This window comes from Pholis gunnellus (genome assembly GCF_910591455.1).
Source record: "Pholis gunnellus genome assembly, chromosome: 6".
Taxonomy (NCBI): domain Eukaryota; kingdom Metazoa; phylum Chordata; class Actinopteri; order Perciformes; family Pholidae; genus Pholis; species Pholis gunnellus.
Window position 1 is genome coordinate 17,007,742 of NC_136532.1, and position 13,335 is coordinate 17,021,076.

A 13,335-nucleotide genomic window follows, 5' to 3' on the forward strand; every position below is an offset into this window, starting at 1 on the left:
ACACATTCACCTCCATCTGTGTTTGGTTGTGGCAGCGGAAAAACTCTAATGGGAAAAGAGACAAATCATTATGAAGGTGCTGTGTGATGCGGTTGAAGCAGACCTGAGGGTTGTAAATCTATGGTTCAGAAGCTATTATTTGTATAAAGGCATTGTGTTGTATTCAATTAGTTCTCACACATTTGAGATTTTCAAGGTTTCAGCAGTAAAACCAACATGGCATGGATAGTTGCAATAAGCAGGTCAACCACTAGGTATCACCCATACATAACGATCCACATTGTGTCAAACTGGACTGGAGCGGACTGGAAAAGGATGTAACTAACTATTTTAAATAATTATTGTCACTTGCACTATAAGAGCATTTATTTAGACTGTAAATTACATTTCTTTCTGTGTATATCAATTTTACCACTTGGTTGAAATTAAATGACTTATATTTTTTGGTTAGACACTGACCTTTTGTCTCCCATATCACTTTAAATGCAGCCACTATAATTCCTAGAGTAACGAATGATCAAATGTGATCCATCCATTCAAAACAAATACAAAAAGAGTGCAACCGTGGGTCTGGATTATCAACATCAACATAAACAATACAATACAATACAAACCGCTTACAATGTTGCACGTTAAGTCCACTAAAAAGGACGTTAAAGAAATCGTAAAATGAGCAGAGATCATATGTGTGACTGAGAAACGTAACATGTATTTTTGTCTTTAAAGATGTTCATGGAGTATTTTAGAGGCATTATGCACCTGCAAACATCAGCTGGTTCTCCGATGTCATCATAGATGTCTGACTCTGCTTCAGACTGGTAAATCCTAGTCCCGGTCTCCTCCTCTTTTAAATCATCATGGCCTGTATTGACAGACTTATTCTTCACATAGTCATCTGAAAGAACATATGACAAAAGATCAGCATAGATCATAGCTTGGGCATTATGTTAGTGTATATTTGCCCATCACCTCTTTGTCCTCTATATTTTGTTGCTGTTAGTGAGCACAGTTGTCTCTCTGGGCTACCTGTTTTGTGGACGTCCTCTATAATCTCTCCTTGATTCAGAGACAAGTCTGCCTTTCCTCTTTTAACATCAACGAGTTCCTTCCTCTTTGTGGTCAGGTGAACGGGTCCTTTAATCTAGTTGAAGATGAGGAGATGTCAGTTATTTACCTGATCCCTGTTATTAAGGTGTTTGTGGTTTGTTCTGCAACCTGCATGAAATGACATCTGCACATACTGGTTTCACGGTGGTAGTGCATCTAAATGTGTTGGTACATCAGATATAAATAAAGCATACGTATGTGTATAGACGTTGTGCTTTTACCTTGAACGTCTTGTTTGCTTCTTGGCCACTCTTCTTTTTCTTCTCTGTCTTAGATTTGATCTCTTGCCCTTTTATTTGCTCCGAGACGATGGTTCCTTTTGGCTTCTGATTATAATTGTTTTCATTGCATCAAACCTGTTTTAAATTCACCATTTCGGTAGCAAGTATAAACTTAATATAATATACAAAATTTACTGAAACCTTACTTCCTGTCTCTCCTCTGCGACTTTGCCATGGTTTGCATCCTCTCTTCCACTATTCTGTGCTTGTTCCGTCCTTTAATGAAAATATATATATATTGTATGCGAGTATACAATTCAATATTTGCCTTATTTCTGCCTGGTTCTTACCATCTATCATTGACTTCTTCATACAAGTCTTCTCTCATATCTGCCTGTAGAGACAAAAAAAATCAGAGTGATGAAAACTAACAGTCAACATAAATATAATTTCCTCTTTGCACCAATCACCTTGGGTCAATGGCAGGATGAATAGATTACCTCTGTCCTCTGTAAAGGATATTCTGTGAAAACAAAGCAACAAGTAATTCAACAATTCAATGATTAAAATAATTATGAATTTAGTGAGTAAAATGATATAAACATAAGCACGACCTGCAAGGAGGAGCGGTGGAGGGTTCATGATGCCGACATCTTCATAGCCCTCATCCTCGTCCAACTGTTGATTCCTTGATTATAGTCAGAAAGAGATTTTATCAATTCAAGCAATTTATGGGCAGACTGGGAAGTATTTTATCTTTGCAAGTGTGCATAACGAAAGTCACATTTCTTCGAGGGTATTGATGAGACTAAGGATCTGACAAACGACAGCTTCCTGTGAGAAGCAGCAGGCAGAGCACTGCAACCGTGAATCCACAGTGGATGAGTTTGATGAAGCTCATAACCAAGGACCATGATAACAGATGCTGTAATAATTTGCTACATTAGCTCTACAATATGGACACTTACAAAGTAGCTGCATGGCTGGATGATGAGCACGGATGTAGACGTGGAGGTAGAGGCAGAGGAGCAACAGGACGTGGTATCTTCATCCCCAGTCCTGTCACACCAAAATACCATCTCAATTTAACACTCCATCAATGAACATTCTACTACATTATAGTCTTTGAAGACACAACAATCGTGTGGGAACAATCCAGCATTTAAAAGTGTTTCTTACCATCATTGGCATATTTTAGATTTATTCCGAATCGATGAATGTCTACACTAGGAGGCCTCAGAGGCTTCGGAGGAGGGCTTCCCAGAGCAAGCAGAGCAGGAAGCCTCTTCACAGGAACAGTGCTCTCTCTTTGGAGGTTAGTTTGGGTTCCACATGTTCTGATGTAGTTAGGTTTCTGCGTGTTTTGAAGTTTGGGAGGTTTAGTGCTGATGATGTCTACCACCCCATCATTTCTGTGACTCAAACTTTGCTGTGCCAGAGAGAGTTTGTTGTGCTGGTTCACTTTGGGAGACGAAGGCACATCTAATTCCTGGGTCTGTGTTTTCAAATTTCCCTTGAAGGCAGCTGTTTTAGCTCGAACAGAGGATACAGCGTGCACGTTTTGTCGAACTGCGGGTTTATAGGAAGCATCTGGCAAAGAGCTGCAACTTGTGTTGAATTGAGCCATGAGTCCCGAGATGTATTGCTGTCTTCCCTTTAAAGAGAAGGAAGAAAATCCTGTTAAGTCCTGTAAAGTCAAGACAAAGGTTACAGATTAACAAGCATGAAGATACGTAACATTACATGCACTCTTCAGGAGGCACAAAGATGAGAGAACTATGAATGAGGATTTCACTAAGTGCATAATTGCTTGAAAAAAAGTGTCAGTAACCACTTACCAGATCTTTGATTCTGGTTTGAAGTGCTGGTCTGTGTGGCCAGAGGCTGTGTGATCCAGCTGTTTACTACAGAAAAATGCTCCACCTATGCAGGAAGTAGTCACTCTTAACTGAGTGAGAAAAGGCAGATGCTGTCTGCTTAGTGTGATTGAACTAACATCCACCTTCTGATTAGCCTTTAAAAATGAACCGTTATGTTAAAAAAGACAGACTGTAACGGGAATGTCCGGATCCAAATATAGAGAATAAAAGTCATAGCATATGAAATGATATACAAGATTACTAACTCTTGTTTACAATACAAAATGCACTTAAAAGTACCATTACTGACTCCATACAGCAGGCTTTGGACACTGGAATCCTTTCTCCTAAGAGGAAGAATTTGCAGTTTTCTTTTAATGATTTCATAAAACATTTTGGAGACACACTGTTACATTATAAGATTCTGGTCCTTGACATGCACATTGCACCTAAGGCATGTGGTTCAAAGAAACACCACAGCAACCTACATTAACACTCATGCACTTACGTTTACAACCCAGAAACAGTCAAAACTGAGGTCTTTTTTTTTCTTTGTCACACCTTTTACATTGGAACCACAATTTGTCATGTGTGTAGGCAGGAAATAAATGTTAAGCTATTTTCTACCACTGAGTTGACAGGAAGGGATTGTGTGGTGAAAAAGACATGGTAATTAGCAACTGGGAAAACATTATCTGTGTGAATGTTGTTGGAGTCATGCCAGAGTTTGTAGTTTTGGCAGTCAGCAGTTAAATACAACCTTTGAAAGTTAATAGTAAATCCAAAATAAAAGCCATGTCGAAAAATCTTTATTTTGGTCTCAACAAAAAGCAGTAAAACAGGTTTACATCTTTTAAAAGGGTATCAAACTAATACGTTGGGGTTTTGTATTCTTCAAACGTTTCTCTTAGGCAGGACTCACTCAAGTCAGTCTGGCTGCAGATATGAGAGCATCAATGTCCTGTATGGCTTTGGATGTCTTCTGAAGAGCCTCAGCGATGCAGTTTTCATTCACTGGTTCATGAGTCACCTCTTCTGCAGAGCTACCTTCCGGTTTTGCACAACATTTCTCACTTCTTATCAGGTGGTTGTTGTCCAGCAGAACTGGGCACAGGTTGTTAAAGAGCATTCACGATGTTCATCAGCATTATCTACCAGCTTATATGATAATATAACATTTCTAATTTGTCCACAGCCCCTTGCAAAGGATACAGTTAAATCGTTTTATCTTCTCCAGTTCTGCAGCTACAAGATCTGACCTGGAATTGAAATAATATTAAATTACACATTTATTGATAAAATACCAAAAGAATTATCAGAAAAATATAACTCACCGACTGTCTACCATCTGTGTGACATTCACATGCCGCTCAACCTCTACACGATTGAACAGATTTTCTTCAATCCTTGCTGGTCTAGAACAATGTCTCCCCTGGAAACACAAATTGCCAACAATTTAGAAGCTTGAATACCGCAGATATTAACAGTTAAAGTAGTAGGGCAGGGACTACTTCATTGACGTCTTGCAAGCAGCTTGGAGTGACAGGGAGCTTCAGTGATTGCTTGGCCTCGTTGTAGCAAGTGAGGATCCTGAAACACAGTGACGTGACGGTCATTGACTGCGAGTCATCAAAATCATCCCACTGTGATGAAGCGGCCGCTCACCTGCTTGCACGACTCACAACCGAGCTCACAGAGTACAGCTGTCCGGGTACGTCCAGTTGAAGGTTGTTCAGGTGGTACGTTATCTCTTTCATCTGTGAGATAGACACCATCAATTAATGGGCATCTGTTAATTAAATGTAAGACACTTATGTGATGAGAGACTGAAATTTACCCAGCGTGACAGGGGATCAGGTTTGTAATGGGTAAAATAAGTGTTAAGGACACCATTGGAGCGGATGACTGATCCGTCTCCCGGGAAAACCTCGATGACCGAGACCGCCCCACTCAGTATCCTACACAGGAGACATACAGGTCAACTCCGTCACAACACAGCTGTGTATATATATCAGGCATCCCTGCATTTAACGCAAACAAGCTTATAGTGGCATGTTTTATCCTAACAAGCCGATTAAAATCAGAATCAGCACAAAATCTTTAAGGTCCTTGTTGAACCTGAAAACCTGCATACTGACCTGTAGGTGACTCCTTGACACCACATCACTTTTACCAACTCTGTTGGAAGATCTTGGTCTGAATGTTCTTCTTCAGCCAGTGGTTCTTTCACCTTCCACCTTAAATACACAAGTAAGGAAGCTTAAATCAGTTGATGAACATTGTTAGATAGTGCTCTACATGTCTGTTATTTACGCAAGTGACTTGATCATTCAACCTGTGCCAGTGAGGTGATGAACATGTGAGAGGCAGCGCCTGAGGAAGGTGAGACCGTCTCTCTTTGAAGGATACGTCTGACATTTTTCTCCCCTGTGCCTTTGCGAGATCGCTGGTTCCTTCTACTCGGACATCTTCAGGTTTAGAGAGATGAGCCGTCCAGAGATGGCGGGCCAAGGAGAGAGGGTAGCACCAGATGGGGGCAACAGCGCAGCAGGAGTGATGCTGGACCACTGTGGTGGATTGGTACATCTTCTCTGGCTGGGGGGGAGGAAGGTCAAATATTGAATCAAAGCCATTATACAAGCAGAGAAATATTACTGTGAAGCACTACCTTTGACTCATTCCTTGTGCTTCCTCTTCCCTGATGAACCTCTTTGTTCTCGCCATCCGTGGTGTGACGGATCAGATTGCTTCCTTGCTGCTGAATGCCTGAGCTGCTGTCAAAGTCTCTGCTGAAGCCCTGCACCATGCGGCGCTGATTTTGAGTCTGACTGAGGCTGCATGTAAACTCGATGGAGAATTCTTCACCTGAAGGCGACAGCATCAACACAGCTCGTCCTCCCTCCGACCCGATGATAGTCTCTCCTCCGGGTCCCAGCTCACCATCGCAAGAAGACCACTCAGGCCACTGCACGTCAGAGTCTATGCTGAAAAAAGGCTGCAGGAGGAGAAGCAAAAATAAATAAATAGGCTACAGATATCATTCCCTAAAAGAATTTCAGGGACTAATAGTGGACTAGGAACAAGCTCTTGGTACCTTCGTGTGGTCAACGGGGATGAGCTCTTCCGGCAGATATGGTCGAGTAGCATATTTATTCCTAAATGCCAATGCAGCAACCATCATCTCCTGTAAAAATGAAACCATAATATTGAATACAGGGGCTCTCTGCATAATACAGCCTAAATTAAGTGTGAACATTTTTCCCAACAAGCTTCAATTTGAGCCTGTTTTTAGAACTGGGACTACCAACAATAATACTTCATGGTTGCACCTTATACGTGCTGATGGTGAACCGTGTCCTTTGTCGGATCCTCTCGGTGGACTGCAGAGGATGTCCAGAGGGATCCGTGGGTTTAACCAGCAGGAACTCACAGCCACACGGAGACAGTTGTAACTGGGCTCCGTTTCCGTAGCGAACATCAACAGACTCGTCCTCATACATGACCATCGAGCTGACACTGGCTCTGGTTTCCATCGTTAGACCTGAAAAGGGGACTATTTTCCTGGGTTTGGCTTGTGGACCATTGATATATATATAAAGTGAAGAGTTGTGGACGCGCTGAAACTCAAAACATGGTGATGCGGCAGCCTACGTCATCAGGTGGAGACGTTTGTTATTGGCGCGGACTAAAATTTAGCCCTTGTGGGCAGAGCCGTGAGAAGAGAGAGTCGCGTTAACGTTAAAGTTCAAAATGCTTGATTGTCACATCTTTTACGTAACAGTCAGATAGTTCTGGTAGAAATCGGTACAAACACCATAGACTGTCAGAACCAACAATGAGACAGAATTGCGATGTTTGCTAATTAAAAAACATAATTAGACTCAACACCTGCCCAGTGTTGATGGCTGGTGTCAAGTAGACTAAACTCAATTCTACTTATGAGCTGTGGAGGGCAGCACAACTATGTCGCTGCTGCTGCAGCATCAGACAGAAGAAGCAGCAGTAGCAGCAGTAGCAGTGCTCGGGTGGTCTCCACCTTTGCTCTCGTCACATCGAGACAAGACGCATCCAGGCATATTAGAAGTGATGCTCCATGTTGCAATGTTTACACCGTCAACCTCCACTTTCTCATTAGACGCGCCGGAGCTGCAATGAAGGTGTTGTTTTCTTTACGTAACCTGTGATCCAATGTTAGCTCTGCTCGACTGTCGCTAGCAGCAGCTAACTAACGGTAGCTTTAACTAACGTTAGCTAATGGAACGCTTTATCTTAGCCTGTGCTAGTTAGCTAATTAGCATAACGGTCAAATAGGCAGCGACTCTGACAGCTGTCACGTAACATCGACGTTTATGTAATGTTCAGCTTGAAGATATTTAGGTGCATTTATTTTAATGTATGTTATGTTTCTGCTGTCAGCTTGTTATTAAAAATATGTTTAACTATGCAGCTAACGTTAGCTTAATTGTCTTGTTTGCTCTGTTGCAGTGTTTTGACACTTCTGGCTTTTTGCTCTTCCTGTCTGCATGGTTTGTGCTTTATTGTTTTAAACTAAACTAGCACTACCTCATCTATAATAAGCACCCATATGTGGGCTCTTTACAAATAATAAGACTTGTTAACCATGTGCATGAATGATGCTTTTAGCATGCTGTAGTTAGTACAGTCTACAACATGAACTAGATGAATGTGAGAGTGGTAAATACTGTTTTCTGACTGTCAGGCAGGGGCCTCGTCCATGTGGGCTTCATGCTGTGGTCTGCTGAATGAAGTCATGGGTACTGGGGCCGTCCGAGGCCAGCAGCCAGGATTTGGGGCCGGTGCTGGACCCTTCAGATTTGCCCCCAGTGCGGGATACTCCACATACCCGCCCACCAGCTCAGGGACTCCCAGCCTCGTATGCAAGGGCTGTGGTCAGGCCTTCTCGGTGTTTAAGAGGAAGGTAGGTGTCTGGATCCTCTGTGTGATGCCTGCGCATGTTAATTAGTCCACTGACTTATTTAGAAGGAAAAGGTGCATAGAAGGATAGGGGCAAAAAAAAGGCTAAATTTAATTTACACCCAGAGGCTTCTTATTTCTACTGAAAAGGCTGTGTCGTTCTAGCTGATTGCAGAGACAGATGGACACCATACTTTGCTCTGTAACATCTTCACTGAGTGCTCATGTTCATGTATGGCTCAGGGTCTCATTTTGTCTGAACCCTGTGCTTCACTCACTCACTGTGCCAGTCTAATCCCACGTCTTGCATTTATTACCGTTTGATGTCGGTCACTTAAAAGTAATGAGCAGCCTCCTGTCTCTGTGCCTGGAGAGGTAGAGCAGATGTGAGGGATTGAATAATGAAGGAAAGGTCTACTGGCATTGATATGCTTTCCAGTAATTAGTTAAATGTTGTCTCTCCACTCTTCCTGTTTTCCTAATTTTAATGTCATATCACACTTTAATGTTAAAATTTGAAAATAAGGGTTGTTTTAAAGAGTTCTTTTTTCAGGCAGTTTTGGCAGAAGTTGTCCCCAATCTGAAATGACCTCATTTCCATTACCTTGTTTTGTTTTTTCTGCAGTATATTTGCTGCGACTGCAAGAAGAGCTTCTGCTCTCTGTGCACCGTGCTTCAGGAGAATCTGCGCATTTGTGCCACATGTCATTTGCTGAAAGCGACGGGCTTTCAGCGGCCGCGGCTCATGCGCCTGCGAGTCCGGGACCTGCGTCAGTACTTGCTGCTCCGTAACATCCCCACCGACACCTGCAGGGAAAAAGAGGACCTGGTGGACTTGGTGCTCTGTCACCAAGGCATTGAGGGAGAGGAGGACCCTGACACGAGAAGCCTCCCCTCGCGCTCCCTGTACACGCCGACTCCTTCTACCACGCAGTCGGCCTCCGAGCTGTCTGCGTTGGTCGCCTCTCAAGAGCAGCAGCTCAGCAGGAGTGATAGCTCCGATACCAACCAGGTCAGGACCGACTTTAAACCATGTATGATCTTTAATAGCACCACACATCAGCCATGTCCTTGTAATTATCTGTTGAGACACAGAAGTAACCACTTGACATGTCACCAAAGACAAAAATAAAAACAAAGTGAGGGTTTTTGCTCATCCAGGATTTAAGAAAGCAGAGAAACAAAAACTAAAAGAGAGAATAAGAAGCACCACAGCTGGCAGTATAGGGAGCTCAGTTTCAATCAGGTGGATCCACTATAAATACTTGTACTTTGCCCGCTTAGGGAGCAGTAAGCTTTTCTATGAATGAAAGGTACGAGACATTGTTCCCAAGGTGTCACTGAGCTGAGTATTGTCTAATCCTGGTTCCTCGGTTAACTTGCTTGTTCCTCTTGCATGTAGTGCTCACTAATGTTGGTCATTGTTGCTGTTGTGTTGCAGGATATAGGTGATGCCACTTCTGTGTCTCTCCTCAACTTGGACGCGAGTGAACACACTCCTGAGGTGATCAGATTTCCTGCTGTCATTGTGAAATCATTCATATGTGACGTATTGACAATTGCATTTCAATTATGTATTCCGTGGAACTTCTAGAGTGCAAGGAAAGCAATGTAGGGATTGCAAATAAGATGAGGCGTAAAAACAATAAAACCCAATTTATGAGATTCAACTGCGAACCAGAGTTTGGCTGCGCAGTGTCTTGCAGATTGCGCCACTCAATATACCTCAAACTTTAAAAGTTTAGTCAAAAAGTGCCTTTTTTTGCACAAAAGAAGCAGTAATAAACCCCTTAATGATGCACAAGTATCAAGTGGACGTGCATTCTTACTTTTCAACACCACATACGGAGGACTCCTTACCTTCATACTGACTACTTCAACTTTTAATGATCCTGCGTACAATTTCTGTCACTGCGTGCCATGTGTTGTCCCACTCACTGTTTTGCATGAGGCTAATCTCCCATGTTTGTCATGGGGAATCTCTTGTTTTGTCCCTAATGTCTGGATTTCTGCTCCTTCAGGTCAGTCCTCAGACGCAACGTCGGGCCAGAGCGTCTCTCTCGGACCTTTCCAGCTTGCGGGACATCGAGGGCCTGTCTGTCAGGCAGCTGAAGGAGATCCTCGCCAGGAACTTTGTCAACTATTCAGGGTGCTGTGAGAAGTGGGAGCTGGTGGAGCGGGTCAACAGACTGTACAGAGAGACGGAGGAGAACAGGAAATCATGTGCGTATCAAATTTGTCAGGATAAATACCGTGAGCCTTAGTTTGTCATTTGTTGGCTTTACATTTTTTATTATAAGTAATTAGATTGAATATAGAAGGTATCTACTGTATAGGCTGTAATCTAATAGTTGTTGCTTGTAAGTTGCTGTATTGATTTTGATATATTTTTCTTGCAGTGGAAAATGTGAGCACTACTGTAACCACAGGTAAGCTGTCACTCAACTGTGTGTGCACTGTCCTAGATGTCAGTATTGGAAACCACATCCTGTTTTTAACCATAGAAACCTAAAATCTCTGACAATATGATATACTGTAGATAATAATAAGATGCACCGTAAGCAGAGTCATTCAAATGAGTTTTCTCATTCAGAATCATGATGGTATGTCTCTTGCCTGCTTTACTCTTCCCACACTAAAGTGGAGCCCCTCCCCCCTCCTATCTGCAACGGGGCCCTCGCAGGTAAGGCTTTACAGATGCCGCGGTCACATGCACCACCTGTGACTCACCTCTCCATCGTACGAACAGTGTCGCCACCACATCTGTATTCACCGTGAACCCCATTCTCATTCGTTAATCCAACTGTCCTCTTTGTGAAATCCTTACATGTGGTCCTCCCTGTAGAATGCCATTCACTGCCATGTCTCCGGTCATTTTACTGGGGATGAAATGATTAAATCATTTCTCGAAGTACAGCCATTTCAGTTCTGTCATGATCCAGGAACATTGATGCACCGTGAGGTTAATCTCCCTCTGTCATCTACTCACGTGCTTCAACGTGTGAAGCACATCATACTGAGAGCTGCAGTATGTCAGCTGTGTATATTCACTCTGTGTTGCCGACCCTTTGTCCTTCCTCAGTGCATGTTGTATCACTTTGTTGTTGTTTTTTTAGCGCTGCGTTCAAATCCGTTTCCCAACATTTCCAATCACCTGTCTGTGTCTTTATCAGACGGTGAGAAGGGTCCGCTGACGAGCCAAGACGACAACCTCTGCCGGATCTGCATGGACGCGGTGATCGACTGCGTCCTCCTGGAGTGCGGTCACATGGTCACCTGCACCAAGTGCGGCAAGAGGATGAACGAGTGCCCGATCTGCCGGCAGTACGTCGTGAGGGCCGTGCACGTCTTCAAGTCCTAATGCATCACCGCAACGCCGCAGCAGCTCAGACTGATGCTGCACCTTACATCCACCATGCAGCTCATAACCTTTGGATCCCCAAAAGACTTATTTTGTGGATGCTCTTATGTTTGTACTCCTCTCACTTTATTTGCACATTGCAATATTACGACAAATGTGTTTTTCTTAAGAAATTGTCTTCAGTTCCTCCAGTGGGCAGGAGCCTATCAGTCAACTCTCAAGTAAACATTTCTCATATCTGTGTTCATTCCAAAAAGTGTCTGTTTTGCTTTTCTGGCATATTTTTTCAAAGCAACGAATGTGTGGCACTCAGCCACGTGCAGTCTTTTTTAAACACAACTGGTCACCCTCAGATCTGCCTATAAACTGTAGCTTCAGAACATCTCTCTTTACGACTGTCACTGCAATGGACTAATGGACTACATATCTTAGTAACACCAAGGAGAGACACATAGCAAACCTCGCCACAGGAGAGAAGAACAAGGTGCCAAATCATGGGTCATCGTGCCCTTAAGCTTCTCACCGGACTGTGTGTGTGTGTGGCACGTTTTAGCAGAAAGCACTTTGTTCACACTGTGTGTGCACCACTGCTCACAACCCACTGCAAACGTTGAGCGGTAATAGTGGCTGAGGTAGCATGTATTTGAATAGTCAGGAAAAAGTGAATTAGAAATCACTGAGTTTCTTGCTTTGCCTTGGCGACTCAAGGATATTAGTGATTTATGATGTAGTCAATGCATTATTAATTAAATTCACTTATCTGTTATGTAAGTGCATATTGTCATGCATTACACATTAAAATGGTTGTATAAAGTCTGTCATTATGGCAATAGCTAACCTCCGCTGTCACCTCTGTCTCAGCACTTTGAGACAAAAGACAAAAATCGGTGCTAACTCGTACAACCATCGTCCCTGTTTTCCAGCTGAACGGTGGATGTGAAACTCTGAATGTTCATTTTTTATTGTATATTGTTGGGAGTGGAATGAAGTGTCTTAATGCTTTGTAGTTGATTTTCTCTTCTGTAGGAGTGATGTATTGAACTAACTATTAAAAGACATAGCTACGAGTTTACTGACACCTGTGGTATAGAAGGTGTATAGAAATCATGACTTGCTAATGTACATTTGCATAGAAGGACCCATATGAGATATATATATATATTTTCCATTTGATTTAAATTGTGTAATATCAGATTATTGAGATGTCTCTGGGATTGGGTTAGTTTTATTATTATACAGAGTTAGTTTCCTGTTTAATGGTTTGAAATGTATCTGCATCGGTTTGCTTGAGCTATAGTTGCCTCTTGAACCAGAGCATGACCAGAACCTGGTAATGTCGTCCCCCCCAAACCCCCCTAGTCCCCCTAATCCTGTTCATACAGCTCTGGACTGTACCCACACAACATTGCTGCTATTTGAGTAAAGATCCCCCTACAATCATGAACATTAGCAGAGCAGGTTGCACTTTTCTTTAGAGAGGGTGTAAGTGTGCAAGGTTTGGGCTTTGTATTTGAGAATGTTAAACTTTTTATTTTGGTAATTAAAAGATTTTAATTAAAGTATTTTTTGTATATTCATGTGTGACAAGAAGTGTCCCTGTATTACCTTGGATAACATAGTAATTAGGGCTGAAATGATCAGTTGATTAAGCCAAATGATCAACAATTTCAGTTTTATATCATTGTAATTGTTTAGGTTTTGGTCTAGTTGCGTAATTTTAAAATATCACATGGGGCTGTTTTGGGGCAGATATTTTACAGGCATTAAATGACAACCGCTCACAGTGACAGCGCTAACATGCTAATGTTTAGCAGGTGTAGTGTTCATCATATTAACCATTCAAGTTTAGCAT

General features: G+C 42.5%; 2 protein-coding genes across 4 annotated transcripts; one reads left to right on the forward strand and one right to left on the reverse strand.

The window, feature by feature from the left end:
• Positions 1-4,052: 4,052 nt before the first annotated feature.
• Positions 4,053-6,720, reverse strand: cUnh5orf34 (chromosome Un C5orf34 homolog; the record flags this gene model as incomplete). The annotated part of the gene is given in 11 exon segments (XM_079161853.1): positions 4,053-4,291; positions 4,400-4,446; positions 4,522-4,619; positions 4,699-4,777; positions 4,853-4,944; positions 5,025-5,145; positions 5,326-5,424; positions 5,523-5,830; positions 5,832-6,182; positions 6,282-6,371; positions 6,517-6,720. Coding segments are annotated over 11 exon segments (1,671 nt in total). The 3' UTR covers positions 4,053-4,109.
• A 468-nt stretch (positions 6,721-7,188) lies between these two features.
• rnf34a (ring finger protein 34a) lies at positions 7,189-13,039 on the forward strand. Of its 3 annotated transcripts, XM_079160691.1 has the most exons (9): positions 7,189-7,344; positions 7,673-7,713; positions 7,908-8,126; positions 8,748-9,134; positions 9,564-9,626; positions 10,144-10,345; positions 10,522-10,551; positions 10,764-10,805; positions 11,296-13,039. In XM_079160691.1, the coding sequence occupies exons 2-9, from the start codon at positions 7,711-7,713 to the stop codon at positions 11,481-11,483; spliced, it is 1,134 nt and encodes a 377-aa protein (XP_079016817.1). In that variant the 5' UTR covers positions 7,189-7,344; positions 7,673-7,710; the 3' UTR covers positions 11,484-13,039. The 3 variants fall into 3 exon arrangements, with proteins under 3 accessions (XP_079016817.1, XP_079016816.1, XP_079016818.1); XM_079160690.1 differs by lacking the exon at positions 7,673-7,713; XM_079160692.1 differs by lacking the exons at positions 7,673-7,713; positions 10,764-10,805.
• The last annotated feature ends 296 nt before the right edge of the window (positions 13,040-13,335 follow it).